The 25,005-nt window shown below is 44.2% G+C and overlaps 3 protein-coding genes across 3 annotated transcripts; 1 reads left to right on the top strand and 2 right to left on the bottom strand.

Moving 5' to 3' along the window:
• Positions 1-584: 584 nt before the first annotated feature.
• ntan1 (N-terminal asparagine amidase) lies at positions 585-4,501 on the bottom strand. Its single transcript, XM_079999622.1, has 10 exons — positions 4,328-4,501; positions 3,851-3,953; positions 3,448-3,513; positions 3,224-3,332; positions 3,006-3,079; positions 2,848-2,901; positions 2,716-2,769; positions 2,472-2,569; positions 2,043-2,156; positions 585-1,496 (listed from the first exon to the last, which is right to left on the bottom strand). Exons 1-10 carry the CDS (start codon positions 4,406-4,408, stop codon positions 1,302-1,304), a joined length of 948 nt encoding a protein of 315 aa, XP_079855748.1. The 5' UTR covers positions 4,409-4,501; the 3' UTR covers positions 585-1,301.
• Positions 4,502-5,232: 731 nt separating this feature from the next.
• On the top strand, positions 5,233-14,062 carry LOC307229844 (putative ATP-dependent RNA helicase DDX17). The gene is made up of 13 exons (XM_079999939.1): positions 5,233-5,488; positions 6,498-6,657; positions 6,743-6,839; positions 7,172-7,305; positions 7,546-7,611; positions 7,703-7,844; positions 7,988-8,148; positions 8,267-8,439; positions 8,536-8,646; positions 8,748-8,809; positions 8,919-8,978; positions 12,619-12,852; positions 12,962-14,062. Exons 1-13 carry the CDS (start codon positions 5,442-5,444, stop codon positions 13,405-13,407), a joined length of 1,893 nt encoding a protein of 630 aa, XP_079856065.1. The 5' UTR covers positions 5,233-5,441; the 3' UTR covers positions 13,408-14,062.
• Positions 14,063-14,112: 50 nt separating this feature from the next.
• LOC307229749 (ADP-ribosylation factor-binding protein GGA1-like) lies at positions 14,113-24,146 on the bottom strand (the record flags this gene model as incomplete). Its single annotated transcript, XM_079999805.1, has 17 exons — positions 14,113-15,699; positions 15,942-16,052; positions 16,256-16,425; positions 16,616-16,863; positions 17,099-17,289; positions 17,449-17,513; positions 18,342-18,467; positions 18,564-18,668; positions 19,179-19,260; positions 19,430-19,567; positions 20,247-20,327; positions 20,516-20,616; positions 21,482-21,605; positions 22,562-22,660; positions 22,923-22,998; positions 23,155-23,239; positions 24,104-24,146. 17 exons carry the CDS (start codon positions 24,144-24,146, stop codon positions 15,589-15,591), a joined length of 1,956 nt encoding a protein of 651 aa, XP_079855931.1. The 3' UTR covers positions 14,113-15,588.
• Between the last annotated feature and the right edge of the window lie 859 nt (positions 24,147-25,005).

Genomic DNA, 25,005 nt, shown 5'->3' with positions numbered 1-25,005 from the left:
ACTGGTTCGGGTCTGCGGTGCGTGAACGTCGCTCCGCCCCCTGTGACGTAGGAGGGCGAACCGGCGCAAAGCTCCAAAGGGAAACTGCAACATGCGCTCAATGTCATTTCGGTGGATTAAAACACACTTTACTGGGTCAAACGTTGATGTCAACGCTGGAAAAGAATAACGCTTGCTGTAGATTTAATAAACAATTCGGAACTGCATTTGAAGATATGTCTCTTCAAAGGCTTTCATTGCCACCGATTCTTCACACTCTAAAATCACCTTGTAAATGATTTCATAATTATAACATAAAATTACTAATTTACTTTTCTTTTGCAGTTGTAATTGTTTATAGCTATTATTTATGAAATTACCATTATTATGTTTACCATTAGTAGCATGAGTACTATTATACTTATAAGTAGTGTTGTATTTGGTATTATCACCACTACTACACTGCTATCTCGCCAGACTAGATAAGATTCATTTATACAATAATGCTATGGCCATATTTACTAAACCACCGTAACAAGTAACATGACTGCATACTATCGCTCACAAACACATCACCGCAAAGGTGGATACTAGGGACCATGGGATCGGTATTTAGACAAATGAATTTTATTTCAGAAGCGTACAGGTTGAACTGAAGAATGCCTGAAGTTCTAATAGTGGCCTTTTCCTATGAGCTTTGTGGTTTCAAGAGAACATCAAACATTTCCCATGCAAACTCTCAAACGTTTAACCTTTTTTATGTAAATGACAAGCATATGTACCGAATTTAGGTATAAGAGAGTGCATTCATGTTGACATTTAGATGTTGCTTTTTTTCTTGATGATCCATAAATAAGGAATTATTTTCTAAGAAGTTTCAGAACCAATGTCTCAGATTCTTCTTATTATAGCACTCTGGTAATTAATGAATAGATCAGCATGTACATTAACAGGAAATCAAAACAACATACAGGCATAGCGGGAGGTTGATCACAATGTGATCCAGCAGATGGTGAACGATACATTAGGCCTTTTCCTCAGGTGAGGGTAATCTAACTACTATAGGCAAAAAAAATATTGGTAGGTTGTTTTTTTGCTTTTTTACTTTCTCCACTGGCTGGCTACAGTGGAATTATAAAATCCATTCTCAGGTAATCAATCCATTCCAAAGTTCCAACCATTTCCAATGGCAAAATGTTCATGGTTATCCATGATGAAACACACAAAAAAAAGAGAGCCGTGGCTATTTGGCGTTAAGGATCGAGGGATCACAGTGTCTTCAATAAGTAGAGAGGCAACACAGTCATTTTCCTTTTCAACATTCAGCTGAGGGTCGCGGTAAGGTGCTGTGGTGGAGGTACCCTCTCCCAGTCCCCCTCTTGAGTCCTGTGGTAAAACTGTGGCTGACCCCCGGGGAACAGCATATCAGAGTCCGGGTGCTCCAAAAGGAACTGAATGGTGGATTTGATGTGCTGGACAAAGTGTGGTGGCTCTGCCATTGGCGAAGTGGAAAGGTACTGGAAGATAAGAGAGGATCAAACACACCTGCACGCTACCTGAAGACGCACAAGTAGCCAAGTGCTCCAGTAAAAGCAAATGCACAATTGCCATGGATTTTACAGAGGTCTTTTTAAAATCATCATTAAGTGCCGTTAATATGGTATTAATCAGTAGCCTATTAGGTTAGTTGTACTGAAAGCTAACGTTGCCAATATGAGGTTTAGCACTGTATTAATTGTTTTTGCATAAATAAGGTCAGCCTAATGCATTGCTATGTTTCTAAACAAAAATCTGTTTTGATGATAGCAAATAAAAAAGTCAAATAAGAGAATAAATAAGGAATGCCACTATGTTTGCAGAAACATTCTTACACTTTACTTTTAAATTGATTGTACAAAAGTTTTGTGGATGAGGCCGAAGCGGTCTATAATTGTGGTCTAATAAAAGCACATATACACCCTGAGAAGGTCCAAAACAGTATATTTCAAAGTGTAATTTTCAAAATATGAAGCACTGTGAAGACTTAAGTGACTATCAAGAGTAGAACTTCCTGCTGGCTTTACCTTTAAAATGGTGTCATCGTCTTGTGAGATCCAGAAGGCAATATCCAGATTTTGAGACCAGTCGCAGGGACCAATTTTAACAAGTCCACGCCTTGGGTCATATATGTCTGCCATCTGCAGGAGAAAACAGTTTAAATATATTTTATTCACACCTTGTCTCACATGACACTGTGTGTCATAAAATAAATAGTGAATTTTAAGTTGATTTCTATCTTGAACCAACACCTTGTCTGTGTAATTAAGATTCCCCGGCGCTGTTTGTGGTAAATGAACATTAAACATTTTATTTGTTTCCCTCTTTCTTTGTGCAGGAACTAAATACAACTTTGTCCCGTTATTTGGGTATCAGGGCATTTTTGTGAGTATTTGTACAAGAGCACAGTACTGAGCCAATGCAGTCCCTATCCAAACTGAAGGTATCATAATTACCTGTCCCCCAGTGAAGGTCCGGGCGGAGCGCAGATCTTCTGCTGGTCCTTTATGAGGGAACAAGGAAGGGAAAACCTCTCCTGTTTTAACATTTACACCTGTGAAGATAAATAGATACACACATTCAGGCATAAACATATGCGCACACGTGCGCGCGCGCACACACACACACACACACACACACACACACACCTTGAGAACAATGACATTTAAATTCTTACGACGCAGTCGATTGAGTTATTACCTATTCCATACAACACCGGTCTGTGAATTTCATCTATGACATGGTCATTAATTTCTGAAAATCGGGGGAAGAAAACGTTAGATCAGACAAACTGTACATAAGTATGAACGTAAACATGTGTTTGACATTTACCGGTGATGCAGCATGTTTCTAGATGAATATCCTCTTTCAGTTTTTGGAACTCTGCTGTAAGATGCAAAGAGACCTCAGATTTGCATAACATTTAGAGGTGGTCAGCATTAGCTTCTCACAGCCCAGAGATAATGGATAGGAAAAGTAACAAGTCGTACCCAAAAGGCTAAGGCTGAGTTTATGGGAAGTCTTTGACTCATCTTTAAAACCCCCGACGAGATGGAGTTCAAGTCTGGAAAGAGGAAGACATTAAGGAAACCGGAAAGGGCCTCAGGACATACTTAGACAGTATAGTTTCAACTTTATAATGATGGTATGTTATAATTACGTACTTCATGTTGTAACTTATACGGTTTGTGGTGTCTGTGTTTCCTACCTGCCCTCCGCATTGCGGTCGGACAGCGATGTGACAGCTTTCACAATGAGCGGGACATCGCTCCACGTGCTGGAGCCGTCACAATGTGCAAGGCAAACAGCTCCGCTTCCTGAGGAATAACCAGTAGAGTCAGAGTATCATAAGCAGGGTCTTTCACTAAAATGATGAACGTATGCACCAGAGAAAATTACACGGTGGAAATACACTAAGCAGAGATCCATTACCTGTGTGTCGCACCACAACTATATGGCAGGTGGTGGCATCATCCGACCCAATGACCGACACGGTGCCTGAGTGAGATGAGATATATAAGGGCACGCACTACGAATATGGATGAGTCCGACAGCAGCTAAACAAATGGATTTAATTAATGAAGAAAGCATTAATTAATATAAATAGAGACCAGAGCAGATTGTTTTATCGCAACGAATATCATATGGTTACCCAAAGTATATCAGCAGTGTTACTTAATTTAGAATACTGAATAAATATCTGATTGCCTGCCATATAAACAATGTGTTTTATTCCCTAAACGACTTGTCCCCGCTCTCAGAAAGCTTCCAAATAAAATCTAACCCGTAAGAAAAAGCACTTCCCAGGACCCATAAACCTTTTGTCAAGACTCACTGTCATCCGGCGTCGTTGCAGCAAACTCTCTCTGTCGGACATAGAGGAGGCACTTGGGGTCCACGTCGACCAGTGGCCTGGAACAAAATGCCTTTGCATTTTCCTAGGAAAGGTTAGAAAATGATCATAATTTTAATGAGTCAATATCATCCAGTCGCATATCAGCCGTTAACAACCCAAATTAATTCCAGTTTTGGAGTTGTTGTTGTTTGTCTCACAGTTGTACAAGGCAATCCAGCATTTCGATTTTAAGGAGGAGCACATAGCTGGATGTTGTCCCAAACTGTCCCACACTAACTTGAGTTATCTCACAGCACACCGGTGTTAGAACACTATCACATGAGTGACTTTTCGTGCCACCGTTTGTCTACTGCATGCGTCGCGACTCCCTTTCCACCGGCGCAACACCGCGCTCCGATGGGACAAGCTAGCGCCCGTAGCTAAACTAGCTCTGCCCGGGCACCGACCGACACCGACCTGCAAGCGGGGGTATTTGTCGAACAGTTCCTCCGTGGAGCTCGGTCGGTCAACTTCTCGGTTCTGTATTAGCAGTGGCATGTCGGCCCAACCTGGGCTGCTCCGGGACCGGGACCGGGACCGGGACGGCTAGCCGTGGCGTACGCTAACGCGTCACCCTTTCAGACCGAGGGAACTTCCTGGAGGGGAACGCGAGTAGTGACGCGAGACTCCCCGACGAGTCGTTCGTCGACTCGGGCGTCGGGAGTCACGGCGAAAAGGCAAAAAGAGTCGGTTTCTTCGTTTTCGTTCGCGCTGTGAAAATAATGACTGAGGACTGCGCGCGCGCGCGCGCGCGCGTGTGTGTGCGTGTGTGTGTGACCTAATTTACAGTTTGCGGGGTTTTGTGATTGACACACGCCCAAATCTCGGAGGAGAACAGGATAAAGTGTTTTCTGGGATCCGCGGGTTTTGCGTCCCTTCGCCGAGAGAAATGTGTCGCCTCAATTGCAATGCCTCTTTGTGAGAATAGCGCTCGCAACCCAGGGCCCGGTGCGCCCTCGTACGCATCCCCCCCTTTCACGCCAACGCGAACCTCGTTCTGGCTTCGGGCTCCTGGGCCGGTGCCTCGCGGCGCACTGCACCAACTGAGACAAACGTAGAGTTGGAAGATTCGAACGACTCTTTTTTTTTTTTTTTTTTTCCACTGCGTGACTCGTCAAGAGCCGAATCTCTTAAAAAAGAGTCGAGACGCTCAGCGCTCACGTAAAATACACGTTATCAAAAAAAAAAAAAAAAAAAAAACAACAACAACCCGCTATTCACCACGCGTGTTACGGACTTGTCTGTGCGTACCCTCCGTCGCGTCGGACCAACGTTACGCCAACGTTCGTGCTGCGGTTACGTCGAGAAGGAGGGAGGAGGGAGCGAGCTGGGTCCACTTGGAGCGACTGCGGCGGCCGACGACGTGACGCATATTCTTTTTTTTTTTTTTCTCAAAGCCCCCAAACCGTGAAGTTTAGCCTCGCAAAGTTTAGCGCTGCAGCTTGTTTTGTAATTATTTTGCGTAGTGGTACCGCACACTACGCTGCCAGCGGTTTAGTTGAGTGAATTTGAAGTCAGTGTTGTTGACAGTATGAGGGGGGGTTCCTCTTATGGAGACAGGGACCGTGGACGGGACAGGTATCTCGGTCTTAAATAACAACTTTCAAGTGTTACGTTGGAGTTATTGTTATTTTTCTTTTTTTTTTTATCGACGAGGGTGTTGGATCGCTCGGACGGTCATTAGATGTGAAGATGTTATTTGACCTATTCGTTATTATTGCCACACTTCCGGCTCAACTATAGTTGTCTTGTGAAATAAGGAAACGCGTTTTTCCATCCCACGACAACTGTCTAAAACAACGTCAACAGAATCGTCTGCGGAATCATGAATAAAGACGTAATTCTCGTTGTTAGTACAGGATGAACTTCCAACTGTTTACCGAAAAGTTTGTTTTTCCTCAGAACAAGCGCGACAAACTGATTTACGGCATAGCCAATAACACGTAAACTACATGTGTCGTAAAGAAACATCGCTTTTGGTGTGCAGAGCCTTGAAACGTCTTAAATTTAGCTGAACACATTATTATACAAATATGAGGCCTTAAAAGTCCTTTTATCATATAATCATTCGTCTGATTTTATTTAATCATATTTATTTTTGTCCAAATTAGTACCAGATTTATAAGTTCTTTAGCATTAATGATGTCAACATATATGTTGTGAAGCCCTGAGTCTACTGCTAAACCCAATACTTGAAACCAACAAAATCCATTACAGTTTCTAATCTCTGACTTGAAGGAAACCAATATGGCAATCGTTCATCGAATCATCTAGTACATAACTACCCTATTTCTACCCAGTACTTCCCCCCTCCTCTGTACCAAATGTAGTACTTAACTTTATACTAACTTGGGCAATACTTTATTGAATAAGAGAGCGATGATATGTCTTAAAAACACATTACGTTCAGTTACATTTTTGTCTTTAAAAGGTCCTATAAAGTATTAAATTCAGGACACCCTGAATTGCGGACTATGCACTGTCTTGTGTTTCAAACTCATCAGAGGAATAAACACAAATACACTGCAAATACATACATACAAATCAATCAGATTTTGGATTAAACACTCTCGACCCATGTCACTAGACCCCGCTTTGGCTCCATGAACGGCCGAGGCGGACCCTCGCCAATGAAGTTTGGGAATCTGGGGGATCGCCTCCGCAAGAAGAAGTGGAACCTGGACGATTTGCCAAAATTCGACAAGAACTTTTACGCCGAACACCCTGAAGTTCAGCGGATGAGCCAGGTTAAAAAAAACTCCCTTTTTCTGACCCTCTATCTGTCATGTATTTTCAAGATCTCACATGGAAAGTTAATTTTTTTTTTTTTAGTTTGAAGTTGATGAGTTCCGCAGTAAAAAAGAAATCAGCATCAGAGGCTCCGGTTGTCCAAAAGCTGTCACTGGTTTTCACCAGGCACAATTTCCCCGTGAGTAAAAATATATCAAGTAGAATACTTTAAACCTGTTTCACTGTCAGTAATCAGCCAAATCTACCTTTTGTATGTACATAGTTACTTCAAGTTTTCTTTAAAGCATACCCTTTACCCTAGTACCCTTTTTTGTTTATTATAGTGACACAATGATTGGATAAAGTGGTTGTTAATCTTTTGTGAAATATTTAATAATGTGGTACTGCAATGGTCATGTTGATTTTAAGTGGTAATCCGTAATATTATTAAGTCAAATAATATTAACTTATGTATCTGATAGGCAGTGATATCTCTGTCCCTCTTTTTGGTTCGTCTCCTTCTCCTGCCAGAATATGTGATGGACGTGCTCCTGCAGCAGAATTTCAAGGAGCCCACAGCCATCCAGGCGCAAGGCTTCCCCCTGGCTCTGACTGGCAGGGATATGGTGGGCATCGCTCAGACCGGCTCAGGAAAGACCCTGGCTGTAAGGATGCCACATAAATTCCCTTAATACATACAATTGCCACATTATGGAATATGGACTCGTAATTCATACAGCAGCTGCTATTATTTGGTATAATCTTGTATTTGCATTTAAAGATGATCTTAAGAAATAGCCTGACAAATACATTCAATGTACAAACATAATACAGCTTTTTATTCACTTACAGGCATTCGGAGTTAAATGTCATCTTAATCCTAATTTTCTTTCTGTTGATTGCAGTACCTTCTTCCTGCAATTGTACATATTAATCATCAGCCCTATTTGGAGAGAGGAGATGGCCCTATCGTACGTAAACTGTTGCTACCACAACATATTTGCAAAGGCATATCTTTATCCTGAGTACCTATCCATCCTGGACCTTCCTATCCTCTCTCAGTGTCTGGTCCTGGCCCCCACCAGAGAGCTGGCTCAGCAGGTTCAGCAGGTGGCGTTCGACTATGGCAAGTCGTCCCGCATAAAGAGCACCTGTGTTTATGGCGGAGCACCCAAGGGTCCGCAGAGTCGAGACCTGGAAAGGGGTAAGTAAAATAATTGTTTTTGCAAATAGCTTGAGTGTGTCGTATTAGACAAAAACTGTTGATTTTGAGTACTGTCTTATTGTCCGAGCAGTAATAAACTTGTAAAAAACGAAAGTCTAATTCTGGCTTTTGCATCTCTGCAGGTGTTGAGATCTGTATTGCGACACCCGGTCGCCTCATCGACTTCCTTGAGGGGGGGAAGACCAACCTGCGGCGCTGCACCTACCTGGTTCTGGACGAGGCTGACCGCATGCTGGACATGGGCTTTGAACCACAGATTCGCAAGATAGTTGATCAAATTAGAGTAAAACACACTTTGCAGCACTTTTCTAAATTGAAAATGAGAGAGAGTCTAAATTACCAGAGTATGTTTTAATGGAGTTGCATTGAATATTTTGACGAATTGAATCCTTTGCCCTCAGCCTGACAGACAGACCCTAATGTGGAGTGCTACCTGGCCTAAGGAGGTCCGTCAGTTGGCAGAGGACTTTCTGAGGGACTACGTCCAGATTAACGTCGGAGCACTGGAGCTCAGCGCAAACCACAACATCCTGCAGATAGTTGACGTCTGCATGGAGGGCGAAAAAGACAAGAAGTAAGGCTAAATTATCAGCAGCTGTTAATATGTACCGCAATATCGACTCTTAAAAACAAGCAATAAGTGATGATGAGAGTCTCCCTCTGCCTTAAGACTGCTCCAGCTGATGGAGGAGATAATGGCTGAGAAGGAGAACAAGACCATCATATTTGTGGAGACCAAGAAGCGCTGCGATGAGCTTACTCGCAGGATGAGACGTGACGGGTAAGGGAAAAAGAGATTACACAGATGTATAGATGATATGCAGAGTTTCCATGTAGTAAACTGGCTGTGGTTGCAATATTCAAAGAAGCTTTATGTTCTAGATGGCCTGCCATGTGTATCCATGGGGACAAGAGCCAGCCAGAGAGAGACTGGGTCCTAGGAGGTGTGTTGTATATGAAACGCGCTCTTCGCAGAAATTTACTGTTCTATTAATTTAAAAAATATTGAAAATGCAGTTGCTGAAGTTAATCTTTTTGTACTTCATTTTACAGAATTCCGAAATGGCAAAGCTCAAATTCTTATCGCTACCGATGTGGCCTCTCGTGGTCTTGGTATGTCAGCTCTAATTCTGCATAAGCATATTCAGACTCATCGGGAACACTCATACACAGGATTATGCTTGCAACTCATCACTCAGTATTGAATAGTCATTTAGTGAATAATTGTACATATAGTATTTGAATAGTGCATATTTAAAAAAAATGTAACAAAAAGCAAAAAAGAGTTTACTCCAATCAGCCACAACATTAAAACCACTGAATTGAATAACATTGATCCTCTCGTTCCAATGGCACCTGTCAAGACGCGGGATATATTGGGCAGAAAGTGAACAGTCAGTTCTCGAAGTTGATGTGTAGGAAGCAGGAAAAATGGACAAGCATAAGGATCTGAGCCACATTGACAAGGGCCAAATGGTGATGGCTAGACAACAGAGCATCTCGCTGATAAAATTAATGCTGCTATGATAGAAAGGAGTCAGAACACACAGTGCATCAAAAGCTCCTACAATGGGCACATGAGTGTCAGAACTGGACCGTGTGTGTGTGTGTGTGTGTGTGTGTGTGTGTGTGTGTGTGTGTGTGTGTGTGTGTGTGTGTGTGTGTGTGTGTGTGTGTGTGTGTGTTGTTTACCTGAGGAAGAGATCACCATGAGGCACGATGGGAAGAAGGAGGTGGAGGCAGTGTGATCCTCTGGGCAATGTTCTGCTGGGAAACCTTGGGTCCTGGCATTCATGTGGATGTTACTTTGACATGTACCACCTACCTAAACATTGTTGCAGACCAAGTTCACCCCTTCATGGCAACGGTATTCCCTGATGACAGTGGCCTTTTTCAGCAGGATATTGCACCCTGCAAAAAAATGTTCAGGAATGGTGTGAGGAACATGGTAAAGTGTTCAAGGTGTTGACTTGGCCTCCCAATTCCCCAGATCTCAATCTGATGGAGCATCTGTAGGATGTGCTGGAACAACAAGCCTGATTCATGGGGCCCCCACCTCACAACTTAATTAGAAGAATCTTTACTCTTTACTCCTCCGGGGGGGCAGCCAGGAGTGGGCAGCATTTGATAACGCGCCCGGAGACCTGGTTCCAAGTGTCCATCGCTGGTCAGAAGATGATGTTGCTTAAGTTTTTGGTGGGGGTCCTTACACATGTTAGATGGAGGAAACCCCATGTGAGCACGGGGAGAACATGCAAACTCCACACAGAAAGGCCCCTAATTGGGAGATAACCCACCAGAGCACGGTGCCAACAGTGCCCCTGGCGGGAATCGAACCCAGGACCTTCTTACAGCAGTACAATGCGCCGTACCACGGTGGCACAAAGGATCTGATGCTGACGTCTTGGTGCCAGATACCACAGGACACCTTCTGAGGTCTTGTGGAGTCCATGCCTCCACGGGTCAGAGCTGTTTCAGCAGCATGAGGGGGGCATACACAATATTAGGCAGGTGGTTTTAATGGTGTGGCTGATTGGTGTATATGCACACATAGAACACTTAATATTGAGTGTATAAATAAATATGCATTGGGGGGAACAAAGCACAACTGGCATTCAGGAAACATCCAACATTGTTTAATGTACACATATTCATGTATTGGACAATACAAGTAAATATTCTTGCCCAAAACGGAAAAAATGTTCATAGATATTCAGTATTTTTGGTGAATGACTAGCATTTTTGGTGGGTAGCACGTATATGTATATCAATTAATTTATTTAAAGTGTGTTATCACCCCTACCACCACGTGAACAAATTTCATACTAAATATTAACTTTAAAATTGCCATTTGGCAGTTATTTTCAAATTTAAAATATTTCACCGTCTCATCGTAATCGCATCATACAGTGTGTAATTTTCTTTTACAAAAATCAGTTGTGTATTATTATTCTTCATACGGAGGTATCATACAAAAAACACTTCACTTGAGTGATTTTGAAACCGTACAAGTATCCTAACTGTAGCTTCCAAACTCCAGGATCTCTCCCCAGATCCTCTCTGGCTCCTCAGTCTGTTTCTTGTTACTGCAGTTCCTACCTTTCCTCGACCGGGGCTCTGTGGCGCGCTGCCCGAACGGAGGGGCAGTTCAGGGGAGGCAGGTGCTCCTCTGAATGCTTTCTGACGTTTCCCTTCGTGTCCGTCCATATCAGTGACGGATCGACGTGTTGGATGCATGAGATTTTTTCCATACCAGTGCTTATATGGAAAATTGTAATGTGGAATATGCATTTTTTTTTCTAGTTTTGAATATAAGAGAGTCGAGTGGAATTATCCAAATTAAAAAAAAAAAAAAAAAAAAAAAAAAGGGGCCATTGACAAATTTCTATTATGATGTGTTGGTGGGAGAACTCTGCAAGTGAGAGCAGGGGGGAGAAATTAACTATTTGACTTGCTGACTGTCTCCTTGTTTTTCCCCTCTTCTCCCCCAGGGTTGCAGCACATGGCGGCTGTAACAGGCAGTCAGTGCTGCTGTCAGTACTGGGGCTTCTATTCACCTGCCCTAGTAACGCATAGTAGAAGCTTAGGCTAGAATTTGAAAATGCTAAGACCACTCACCTCCCAATTCCGCTATGGTACCTAAGGTCCCCCTGTCCACATCCAGTAGTCTTGGAGTTTGTGTATCCAGCGGGCTCGCCTCGGGACCAGCCTGAGGTGCCTGGATGTCTGCCCATTCCGCCGGTCGAAAAGCAGACAGCCAGGAGAGTGTTAGCGGGCTCGCCTGGATCCAGGGTCTGAGGAGGGTCCTGCAATTCGGCGAGAGAGCAGCAGAACTAAGCCTCTGTATCTCTTGGGATTGCGAGGCTCTGCTCTCGTCTAGTGTTGCCGGTGTGTGCGAGGGATGAGGGGGCGGAGCTTAATGTTGCAAGGGAATTGCATGTCGTCCGCCCTCCTGTCTCCTCTACCTCAGCCCCTCCGAACCAAGACGGATGAAGGGGGGGGCTATCGAACCCTAATAAAAAAACAACCTGAAAGGGGTAAGTACCTCAACACCCCTTTCTCCTATACCCCCCCCCCATTTACTCATCGCGCATCCAGGTCCTTCCACACGGCCTTTATTAAACTCACAGTGCGGCAAGGGACTCATTTCGAGGTTTGAGATCTGGTCTGCCATCACGCGCTCGTTATTGTTGAGTGTGGATAGCCACACTTCTGTTCTAAATTGCTTTTACTCTTTGGAAACTTCTCGATCAAACTCAGCAGTGCTGTCAGAGCCCAATGTCTTCTGTAATGAGAAACAGACTCCTGCGTTGTTTGGTTCCAGTCCACTAAAGGGACATACCTTTTTCCGTCGGTGAATGTCACCTATGGACATTTTTTTTATTTCTTTATCGTTTGCTAAAAAAAAAATAAGCCTTTTGATTTTGTTCTTCCAATTGGGTTTACAGATATATATATATATAGTATGTTAATGAGATATCGTTTTCTCATGGCCTTGAACTGAAATCAAGGGACAAAGATCATTTCATTTAATTCATATTGAGATTAGGAATTATTTCATGTTTTGAATATAAGCAGGTAAGTCTATATATATATATATATATATATATATATATATATATATATATTTATTTATTTATATTTTATAACTATTTATACACAACTAGCCTTGAAAGTATTCTACATGAGATGTTTTTTTGCTTATTCACGGCTTTTAATCTCTTCCTCTTCCTCACCACTCTTTGCTTAAAAGATGTGGAAGATGTGAAGTTTGTCATCAACTATGACTACCCTAACTCCTCTGAGGACTACGTGCACCGCATCGGGCGCACGGCGCGCAGCACCAACAAGGGCACCGCCTACACCTTTTTCACCCCGGGGAACCTGCGCCAAGCCCGCGACCTCGTCCGGGTGTTGGAGGAGGCCCGGCAGGCCATCAACCCCAAACTGCTGCAGCTCGTCGACTCCGGCCGAGGATGTGGAGGCGGTGAGCAGTCTCTACCTTCACTTCTGAATGTTGTTTGTTTTTAACAGCAAAGTGATCCAGGAAGAAACCGCTGGGATTTCTGACGCCATCTCGTCTTAATTTTCCAAAGGTGGAAGGATGCGTTACCGGGGTGCAGAATCCAGTGCCAACAACCCCAACCTGATGTACCAGGACGAGTGCGAGCGCCGCATGCGCTTAGGAGGCCAGAGCGGCAGAAGCCGACGCAGCGACGGACGGGACGGAGAGCGCTCGTCCTCCTCTTCCTCCTACAGGGATCGGAACCGGGACGGCGGCGGCAGCTACAGCTCGGGGTCGGAGCAGTACCCGAGCTACAGGAGTGGGACCGCGGGGTCCGGGGCCAGCGGGGTTCAGGCTCAGACCAACCAGGCCCAGGCCCAGGCCCAGTTTGTTCAGCCTCCCACGCTCCCAGGCAGACCCCAGCCCCTGATGGCCCAGTTTGTCCCACCCCAGCCACCGCTCATGGGCTTCGTAGGGCCAGCAGCGTACCCCTTCACCCCCCCGCCCCCCAATGGCCCCGCCCTCCCCAGGAAGTAGCAGATTATTTGTTGTATTCCAACTTGGGCAAAGATTGGAGGCCTACTATTGGGGCACTCAAAGTTTTATTAGGTGTTTTCTTTAGTCTCTGTTATATCCATAGTAACATTCTTTTCCTACAAGTCTCAAGTATTTTGTGATTCAAGATTCAAGATTTTTATTTGTCACATACATATACATACTTCCATACATATATGCAGTGGAATGTGGTCATATTGTAAGGGAAAACAGTTTCCCAGTTGCCCACTAGCTTTAATTATAATAAAATATAATTTGGTGTTTAGCAGGAGTTGATAAATAGCAACCCATGTGTTATTTAGGTGAGGTCATACTGATCCACATGTATGACTTATTTCTGTTCAGTATAAGCAAGTGTGGCAAAAATGTGTGCATTTTTTTCCGTTGGGGCAGAATTTAAATGTAATTTGGACTCTTATCTAAAATGTCTGTGTACTTTATTGTTGGTCTATTTCTTAATTTTTATCAGACACGAACGTGTGATGTGTGGTCCTGTCGTGATAAAAAAGTCTTCTCATTTACACATTTTACATACCCTGGTGTAATTGCAATCAACTGAAATAACTTTTTTCTCGTATGCAATGACTATTTCTGACCAATGCATCTAATTTCATACAATGTAAATAAAAGGTTTAATTGAAAATGGTATTTTTTCTTTCTAATAACCTAGAATCAAGTCATTTGGAATTCAAGAAAAGAATAGCTTTATTATCCTTAAATACATTTTTGCACTACATTCTCTTGATTTCCTCTTTGCATTATTTTTAATCAAATGTACATAATTGCATAAACACTTCATTTACAAAGTTGGAGCAGTTAATGGAACAGACATTGTAATGTAGAAAGGAAGAAACAGCAGGGTTGGGCAACAAACAGAATTCTAACGGAACTATGTTAATTTAGGTGAAAATGTAATTCGGTAGCCTTTTAATCCAACACATTTAATCCATGTTGATTACAACCACACTAATGGAATTATAGATTTTGTAGTGTATGCTGTATCACAGTACAGAATAAGGTAAGGCTGAATAACAACCTACACAGTGACCTAAACCTAGTTCTGTTTCTGATGCATCACCTCATACTATAAAGAGTAAACCCTGTCCAGTATATCCAGAATCTAAATTAATTATTTGCAATAAGAATATTATTTGTAATATATGCACAGTAAAAATTAAATGATCAAAGGAGAGAAAAAAAAGTCAGCTCAGGCACGTGTGGCAGAATCAAAATGGACAGCATTAAAACTTTGAATCAATCAAAAAAGAGCAAATACAAAAAGGATAATGTGGAGGAATGTTTCCATGTGCAAAAGATTGATGGATGAAGTGCAAGTACAGGTCATGTGAAGGGAAAAAAGGAAAAAAAAGGACAAAAATAAAAAATATGAGGCACCATGAACAAATGATTGCACTGTACATGTACAAAATAACTAAATTGGGCAATATCTTCCATCATTGTCTGCTAATCCAGCCACTCATGAGAATGAGGTCCTTGCAAGTACCTTGAGGTGGGTTCATATATTATTTCTTATGCTCTTTTGTTGAAACAAAGAGGAAATATGCTAAATTTGGGGAGGATTACAGGAAAAGCTTTACATTTTAACATGCCACTTGACTGTACATCACCACTGGTTAGAGTGCATTTAATTTAGGAGAGGGTACTATTCTTCATAAACGGATTAAACTTCTGACAACGCTCTAAAATTAGGGCATTGTGGTGCCAAGAGTGCCAGATTTAGCTATGCAGCTCAAGTTTGGGTTGTTTATAAATAAACAAAAAGCTGGTTCGTTACATGAGATCCCCTGCAGGGACACCAGAGGGCAACAATGCACGGGGGGGGAATTGCTGCTCTGGAAAATGTATGCACTCATTCAGTTTGGGATCAGACTGCAATGCACCAGTTTAATTGCACTGGGATTTTAGGAGGACAGACACAAAACAGGGAACATAGAGATGAATGAATATAAAGGGAAGGGCGGTGGAAAAAAGGCACAAGTTAGAAGCCACTTCCAAAAAAAATGATCTTCAATCGCCGTATTGTCCAAAACCAATTTTCTAACCATCGAAAAGTAAGCGAATGGTTGGTCTTGACTTGGCCAGTGATTGTGAGACGTCTGAGGGAAGCAGCGACCGGGCGACGGGGGAAAACAAGTCCCTTGACTAGAGGCTCCCCCAGCCGTCCGGAGGGGGGAACTGCTCGACATCGCCAGACTCGTCGTACGATTTGTCTCCCAGGTTGAACGTCAGCTTGTAACGCAGCCGCACCTTCTCCTGAAACGCAAGGCGCGTTATTACGGCACATAGTGAACTTTTGGACGGGGCGTCTGGGGGAAAACACGCAATTGACACGCTCGTTCAAGGTTTTGAGTAGTGAAACCTCGAAAAGGCAAGAGGATTTGTAAACGGTTGATCCAACGATAGAGAGGTTTTGTTTCTTAAATTATTCATACCGTTAACGCCCGCGTCCCTGAACGGAGCCAGAATCAACGGAAGGTAACGACGTGTTTGAATACCTTTTGGGGATTGGCCAGCAGTAAGATCTGCGTGATGGCGGCCGGAGGCAGGACGGGGTTGAAGGCTGGGAGCTCGGTGCCGGAGGGAGGCTGCAGCTTCACCTTCATCACCTGGTGAACTCATGAGGTTACTGGTAGAATAGCTCCTTCTTTTGAAGTGTCTTATTGCTAGAAAGCCAACTCGCTCAACAGACTTCAAAATACAGTAGCCACTCAGCTGCAAAGACGCAAGAACGTGTGTGGAGAGATGGGGGTAAAATGCTAAAAACAGCGGCGGTGGTCTTTAATGACACGTGGGGCAACATTCAGCCTACCTTGGGAACAGCCGACTGGAATCTGATATTGGTAACGGGAACGGGGGCGGAGGACAACATGGAGATGATCACAACCAACACATCAGGCCGTGATGGTGGACAGTCCCGCGCAAAGTGGAACAGCACCCGGAAACTGTGCTTGTCAAATACAGTCACAGGTAACAAGCTACCTGAAAAAGCACAGGGGAAGAGAGAGAGAGAGAGAGAGAGGCAGAAAACGTAAACGTGACACGCGGGAAATGTAAACAGTTTGTAAGAGTGCTTTATTTCATATTCACCCATGTCCACCTTCCTGCTTTCCCCTCGTCATCAATCCTCACAAAAAGGAGAAATCAAAGCCTTCTCATCGCTCGGACTCACTAGGTTTCACAGCTTCCAGGGGCACGGTCACATCGGCCAGAGAGATGCCGTTCTGAGGTTCTGCCGTGGGTACGAGGCTGGGATTCGGAGGAACAGGCTGCTCCGAAGAGAGGGCGGAGGAGCTGACGCAGGGACCGAGGCACAGGGTTTGGGCGGTGGTGGTGGAGGTGGGAGCGGGGCCGGAGGCGATGCTAGACTTGGTCTGAAGGTCTCGTAAGGTCGGTCTTGATTGATTTTGCAACTTGTCCCTGTGTGTGTGTGTGTGTGTGTGTGTGTGTGTGTGTGTGTAAGTGATAGAGAGAAATGATCAGCAGAAAGAAATCTTACAATAGAGGAAAGGTAGACGTAGGAGGACAGAAGGTAGACATCTCTTAACAGAACTGGTGGTTGATTAAGGAGCTCTGTGATAATAATCAATTATGATGTAGCCCACAGACTAATCAACATTGGTCACTGCAAATTTTGATAGTCCAACTTTCATACCATTTGACCTGCTGTGCCTCTGGGGGAAGGGACTGCTGGAGCAGGGTCTTGCCCAACACGTCCAGCTCATCCAGGGCTTTGGGTGGAGCAGCGGGGCCCCCTGTTGGTGGAGGCTTGGGGGCCAGAGCTATGGCTGGTAGTAAAACAGCAGCAGGGCCAACTGGGACCGGCGACTCCACGCTGTCAGAGGACTACACGCCCAGCGCAGGGTTAATGTGTGTGTGTGTGTGTGTGTGTGTGTGTGTGTGTGTGTGTGTGTGTGTGTGTGTGTGTGTGTGTGTGTATAAATATGGTAGAATGGGGAAATGGTGTAAAATACAAATACATAGAGGTTTCCATTTTATTCTTACCTGAAAAGCATTCCAGTCTCCTAACTGAGGGCTAGCGTTGGAGTTTGACATGACTTCATTTAATCCTTTGAGAAAAGAAAGAAAAAAAAAAGTCAGCACACAAAACAGGATAAATGATGAGCGTTCCTGGCAATCGAAAGGAAATAATCAAGACGGATGTATCAGTGAGATGTTTCACACTGAAGACAGCTTTTTGACTCTGTTGAACGCTGGGCTTTGCCAGCGGCCGCGTGGGGTCATTGAGCCCCCCTCCCCCTCGCTCCCGAGGAAGGGCAGGAGAGTGTGGGCACCCGGAGGCGCATGCCGTGCGATCCCAAGCGGCATGACGCGCCGTCTCCGCCGGTCAGACGGGCGATGTGGCAGGGAGAAGCCGCCGGGTCACTCTGGTAGAGCGGGGCATCCCCCGCGAACCGGAACCATGAAACAACAGCGCAGGCTCGGGGGCCGCACGGCGCACGCCTCCGGGTACCCACATGCCGTTCCTTCCGGAGTGGGGAGGGAGGGGTTCAATGACCTCACACTCGGTGGCCGACAATGCCTGGCAGTGGCGGCGGAGAAGCCCATGTGTTATCTCATGATCACAAGATAAATAAGAAGTGATCTCGAGATAAGGGAACCCAAAATAATATTGCGTGGCCTCCACGGACTTCCGTACAGCAGTGTCCTGGATGGTCTGGCGTGAAATAGTGAGGGAAGCAAACAAGCAGCATCTTCTGTCAATAAAAAGCACTTGACATGCACCCAAAATAGCAATTCCGTTTGCACCACGTGCTTATATAACATCGCAGCCAGGCTTAGATCCGCCCGAAAAAAAAAGAAAAAAAAAAAAAAGAATTTCTCTCGAAACTCCGCTATAAAAATGTGTGGTACACGTGACTTTCGACTGCACTCACCAAGTGACATTAGCTCGTCATCCAAGAGGCTGACACCCAAATCCTGAGAGCTGGCGAGGTGGGAGAACGAGGCGTTGGTTGACGTGTCGAGTCCCTTTAGGTCTAGCAGTGCAGTTCTGCCGCCGCCTGTTGCAGAGCGACACAAACAGTTTAAAGTTGAAATAACACATGATATAAATAGAGCTCATCCAAACACTGACAAAAACATGCACCGACGCACACCTGCGAGCGAGGGCGTGGCGTCTCCATTCACCTCCTCTCCCTTCACCAGTTGTCTATACAGGTTGATGACCTGCGTCAGGCTGTCGTTGGCCTGCAGGATGTCAGCTGTGCACAGGAAAAAAAAACACACCGAGGTTCAACCAGAGTAGAATAACCACATCAAGCTTAGACGCAGCTAAGAGGCCCCAAAACCTGCTCAGGTCCTTTGTTGGACTCGAGAACATCCTCTGGTCCTCTGAACGGCAGAGCCACTGAGTTCAAACTCACAGTGGTTGTGGTGGAGTCTCGTGACGTGACGCAGCCTGGCGTTGTCCTAAGGCAGGGGTGTCAAACTAATTCTGTCATGGGCCAGATTGGCAGCACATTCACATGCTCTTTGGGGATAAAAAAGTTGGAATCAAGCAAATTAAATGACAGGGTTGGTTTTACTTTCTTCTCAGCTTGGTCCGCCTGTTTTTTCAACACGCTCTCCTGTCTTCACTATAACTACTAAGTGTTGTAGACTGCAAGTGATTCAGCTGTATCTATTGTTCATACTTACTGCCCACATATAGATAATAACTAAGAGTGTACATTTATACATATACAAATTATTTTTAAATGCCCGTCATTTACCTAGGGCTTCATCGTTGTCCTCAGTATCACTGGCAAGTCGAAACAGTGTGGGCCTCATTTTTTCACAGCGGTGATAGAGATCCTGTAAAGACAAACATGTCAAATGGTGGTCACGCACGCACGCACGCACGCACACCTCAAACTAGTTACTGTGCGTAGGCATTATCAAAACAAATGCAACTTTGCACAGTGCACTCCGCCCCTGGCAGGGTTCCATGGGTTCGGGCTGTGCTCTACTGAGCTTCTCCCACCTTAATCAGCTCCTGGTTGCTCTGGGAGCAGCTCTCTGCGCTGTAGCCCTCCAGCAGCTGGCTCAGCAGGCTCACACTCTCCTTTACTTCCTGGATGGCGTTCACCCGCTTTGACACCTTCTCAATACGTTTTTGGTCCTCGACACAGGAAACAAAAACCACAGTGATTTCACAATAGACAGTATAACATTTCTTTTCTTACAGAATTTAAAAGACTTTGGTTTTCTTCTTTTAGGACCACAACAAATTCAACTAGAACATACTGTACATACTTCTGACATACATTGATTTGAGTAAAATTAGATGTGTATGAGGTATTTGAGAAGTATATTGATGATTTCTTGACTGTTTAACAACACTATATTCTGTCACATCACAACACTTTTTTTTTTTTTTTTAAGTTTTCAATGTGACAAATTCTCTGATAATTAAGAATTTAAAGCAAGATTATACAACCTAAAAACAAACCATTGAATATGTTAAATACTTTATATTAGGACTGAAGTTTAATTTATAGTGTTGGGGGAGTTCTGGAACGTAACACCAACGAAGATAGTGATTTGATCAATTACAATTATTACATATATACTGAAAATAATTATTGTAATGCTAGAAGAGTGCATTGCCTTAATAATTGTTTGTGAAACCTCATTCATAAAGGCAATAGCAAATGTTGCCAGATAAAAAATGTCTTATATGGGAAACATTAAAACTAGTAATAAGCATTGTGTGTGATTGGTGGTTATTTACACAATGTTCATGCACATGTGTCCAAACATACATCCTGGGTACTTGACGAACAATGAGCGTGACTCACCTCCTGCACCATTTCCTTAATGAGCTTGTTTGCTGCTCTTAGATCTTCGGGTTGGGTGCTGTTCAACAGGCGAGACAGCATCTACACAAACAGGAAGACGCAGAAGAGAAGAGGAGGAAAGACAGAAAAAGAGACAAGGAAGGGAAACGAGGCAAACAATGAACCTCCCAGTAGGTTTGAAAAAAGCACCAGATGTGTAAGTCATATTAGGACTAATCAAGTATGATATGATATGATATGCAAGTCCTCTCTGTTCTTCATGGCTATACCTTGGATTTCTCCTCATCTTCAAAAAGTGCGTTCTTGGCTCTGGGTGCAGGAGGTGGGAGGGGCTTGTCTTTAGGAAGTACAGGGTCCTGTTTGACAATACCTGGAAAATAACACGGACTCTGATGCACTTGCACTGACAATAAACAGTGGGTCAGCAGTGGCCCAATTTCATTTATAGATCTACACCCAATAATACAGGGGAATCAGGGCCAATGTTTTGCTCAGAAGTAAACAGTTTAGGAACGCGCAATAAGAGACTTGGATAGTTATCAGTAAATACCTCAGAATTCTGAATGAGCAAACATTTTCTGTTATCCATGCATCCTAAATAAAAAATAAACAAGATTATGCAGCTCACACACACACAACAGACACGATGGAAATAGAGATCGGCTGCGGAGAGCCGGTGCGGTATGAGTGACGTAGCCGCTTTAATTGGTTAAAATAGAAGCGTTCTCTAACGTTACTCAATAAGTACATGTGTTGTTGTGTTGATGTCTGTGTCTGTTGTATTAGCCCTTACCCGTAATAATTAAAATTTCATGAAACAAAAAGGTTATTAAAAGACCAAGTGCGATTAACACCATTTGGTTACTAAAATGTAGTTAACTGGATTTCACCGACGACAGAAATACAGTCATATACGCATTTCTACAGCATCATCTCTATCAAACTGCATAGAAAAATAGCATTCACAAAGTAGAGCGACAGACATGATGCACATCTGTCACCAAAGTGCTGATAGAACTAAATAAATCTACTGATTAACTGTCACTGACAGAGTGCACGCTCTAGAAATTCCATTTCTTTTCATTGCTACTCAGTTAGTTTAACTTATATCCATGATATAACGAGTGGTTTCGCAGTAAGGTGTTAACAGAGAGTGTAATACTGCCATTATATTTATTAAAAATAAATAAATAAAAGAAAAAGTTCACACTATTTTCTCTAAATTGAAGGCTCACCCTGTTTTTTCAGCATTTGATATGCGTCTGCTATCTTGGTTTCATCTGGCAGCCCCTCAGTCCAGCTGTACATCATTTCTAGAACCTTCTTCTTCACAGGCTCTGGAGCGCGAGAGCCCAAGTACTTACAGAGGAGTGGAGAGGAGAAAAGTGTCAACGTCACAAGGAAAGTGGGACCAACTTAAAACAGGAGACAGGTTTATAGGTTCATTTTGAGAAATCGCCTTCTGTGACTTCATGTTGGTCAACATATTTCAGTAAACTTGCAAAAAGCCTAAGCCTGATACTGTGACATAGGCTTGGGCCGATTTACGGTTAAATTGTCTATCGGCAATCGACTCCATCGATCGCAATTGACATTGATGACAAGACGTTTTGGTTTTTTTTTTAATCCGCCGGGAAAATTCAGAGAACTGAAACGGTGTAAGTGCAGTTTACCGTGTTGTGAAACTGGAGTGGAGAACGAGAGAGAGAGAGAGAGAGAGAGCGAGAGAGGGGGGCGGAGGCTCAATTTATTTTGTTTCCTTACTTTCTTACTTGTATGGAAAATAAGAAACGTAAACCTAACTCAGAGAACTGGAGTGGAGTTTTTTTTGTTTCTCCCCCAGACAGTGGTACGTACCAGCTCCCATGCCTGTCATTTCTTTTTTAGATCTATAAATTTTGGTTTGTTTCCTACATGTATGAAACAAATTTTTTTAAACACAACTGAGTTAAGGGACTGTCCAAGTCCTTACTCTGTGCTGTACCAAAAATCCTATGAATCCCCAATGTCGGGATGCATGTCTCCTTGTTGCTTTCCGTTGCTATGGGACTTAATTGAGTAAAAACTGGATGTTTTTGTGGAAATACTTTACTTGTAAATAATAAATCATGCACTTCTGGAACGGGCAGAGCACATTTGCCAAATAACACCATGTTCTATGCGCACGCAAACCCCACCACACACACCCCCTGATAAAATCGTATATCGCCGATCGCTGGGGAGGACCGAAAATTTTGCACCATCACCCAAGCCTATTGTGACATATACACCACATAACTAAAACAAAAAACAAAGGGGTGCTCCCAGTCGATTACCTTTGGAGAGACCACTTTGATGAGCTCATTGAGAAATCGGAACTTTCCCACTTCGGTGTGAAACCGCTTTCCACAGTTCTTCATGCACATCTCAAGGACCTGAGAACACAAATGCACCGACAATTGTTGTTAATAGAAATAATCAGCCACTCAGCAGAAGGTTATGCTAATGAAAGCACAAGTGTCTGAGCAACTCGAAAAGAGGGCAGTATAAATAGAGGAACGCAGGGAATGCAATAACAAAAATAAAATAAAAATCACTACACACAAATGCAGTGAATGACAGGGTTGGGTCGAGTTAAGGTCCCAGCCCCTGGAAGTGAAAGCCTGTAAACAAAATGCATTCTGGACGTCATCTTACCATCAGTGCTTGCAATGCCTCCCACTCCTGAGGTGACTGGACTTTGTGGGCCAGGAGCCTGGTCGCCAACTGGGGACTAATCATGATAAAAAGTCTTGGAATCAGTTTAAGCTATTTGTGATTCAACATAGGGTAAGAGCCGGTGTAAAATAAATGAGGTTGTTCACAAAGACAAGCTATTCTAGGAAGAAAACACAAAAACAACAAAAAAAAAAACAGGATTTAGTCTTACCCATCTGGCTCATTGTTGAGTTGTTCCCAAAAGGCTTTGATACTGACCCAGTCATGTTCTTTATTCAATGGGTTGGTAGCCTTGTCTGTGGAACAATGAAGCTTTGTGAAACATGGCACATCAATACAAAGTATTTCTACTGCACTCAAGTGTTTCTCGTCTGTTCAGTGATGATATGTTACTAATACTACTACTATTACTACTACTATACTAGAAAAGGGCACTCATTAGGGTTTATAGGTTGTATCGACGTTTAAATGTACTGTTGCAGTAATGAAACGGTGCCGCTTAACAAAGCCAGAATGGTATCCTGATTCGATCTAATTGCACATCCTTTGGGTACAGGTATGCACGACGCAACACTTCACCCTCACACAAAGAAAAATGACTATAACCTCTCAAATTAGAGGCGGAGCTGTGGTAAAATATTGCTCGTGGAGAAACGGTGCCACAAAATACCACCAATTTCAAACACTGAACCTTGTAACCAAGGAAGCAGAGCTAGCTTCATAGCAAACAGCTGCAAAAAAAAAAAATAATAATGTGTTATTGGTTCAGTTTTGAAAACATTTCTTACAGTAGTTGTGTACAACCAGTAGACAGCCATGGCACATAAACACAAACATGTATGTTAACACGAAATACATGTAATGATTGTCGGCGGGTTTACACTTATAATAGTCCGGTGATATTCATTCATTATAAGTATATATCATGTGCGTGGATATATTTTAATATGCGCTGGTGTCAGTGGCACTGAGGTTGATCATCTTCCTTCTCGGAAGATATACCCGCTCTCGCGACGGCTGTCTTGGTTTTGGTGGATACTCGTCACGGATCAATATCATATAACCCTCCCCAAACAGATGCAGATAATGACGGGTTCCTATTCTGGGTTTGTTTTTCTTTTGTTCTGTTTTTTTTAAGGCGTGATTGCGCGTTGACTTACTGATGCGAGACTCCAAGCTCGCCTCATCCGGAGGCGCCGCCATCTTTCGGGAACCAGCGTAAGCGTCGCGGCAGATATCGCGATACCCCCCCCCCCCGGCCCCGAAGATCTCGCGCTGGCGTGGATTCCAGCGATGGACGTCGCGGCCCATTGAAAACCGGAGAAACGGCGGTTCCGGCCGGTTCCGTTCTATGGGTTCTGTCCGGGAGACGTGGACGCCGCGCGGTACATTTCCGTTTGCTTGGCGACGCACAGAACGTACGTTCACACAACGCAACGCAGAGGAACTACAGAGTGGCGTGTATCGACGTTAGACGTGTTTTCGGTGAGAACAACCCGCGCACGGGGAACTGCGTTCCCCCGAAGCGCGTACGTTGACGGGGCGTCGGGTCTGTTGTCCCGGTGAACCCGTCGCCCGGGCGATCTGCCGCGAAACCCCGACTCGTAAACGCCGTTCGTGCGCCCCTTTTCCCCCAGTGGGCGAGGTCGGAGTTCCGACGTTCCTGAAACGCAGCACCGTTGTTTCGTCTTTCGGACGCTGAGAGGAGCAACTCGGTGAAGCGCGGCGTCGCCGAATAAACACTGTTTTGGGGTTTTTTTTTTTAATGTGCTGGGTGCGAAGGAAGCGGGACCGGGGGTTTCCAGAGGAAATACAGGGAGCAACACCGTTGGAGGGCCGTACGTCGGAACGGCGTCGCCGGGGAGGGGGCGGGGGGGGGGATGACATCTAGCTGCGCCGCGGAGTGCGGACGCTCCACGCTGGTAGTGGAGCGAGACTCGCGAACGGATCCGTTCGTTTCGAGTGAGCCGGGAGTCGGCCGTCCGTTCATTTCGCTCACGGCTGGATAACTGCCGCCGGGCGACCAAACGCTTCTCGGGTTTCCCCTCGGCGATGCAAACTT

This window comes from Zeus faber, assembly GCF_960531495.2.
Source record: "Zeus faber genome assembly, chromosome: 4".
NCBI classification, from domain to species: Eukaryota; Metazoa; Chordata; class Actinopteri; order Zeiformes; family Zeidae; genus Zeus; species Zeus faber.
The sequence above is the reverse complement of the archived record's forward strand: the minus strand, read 5'-3'. Positions and strand labels throughout refer to the sequence as shown.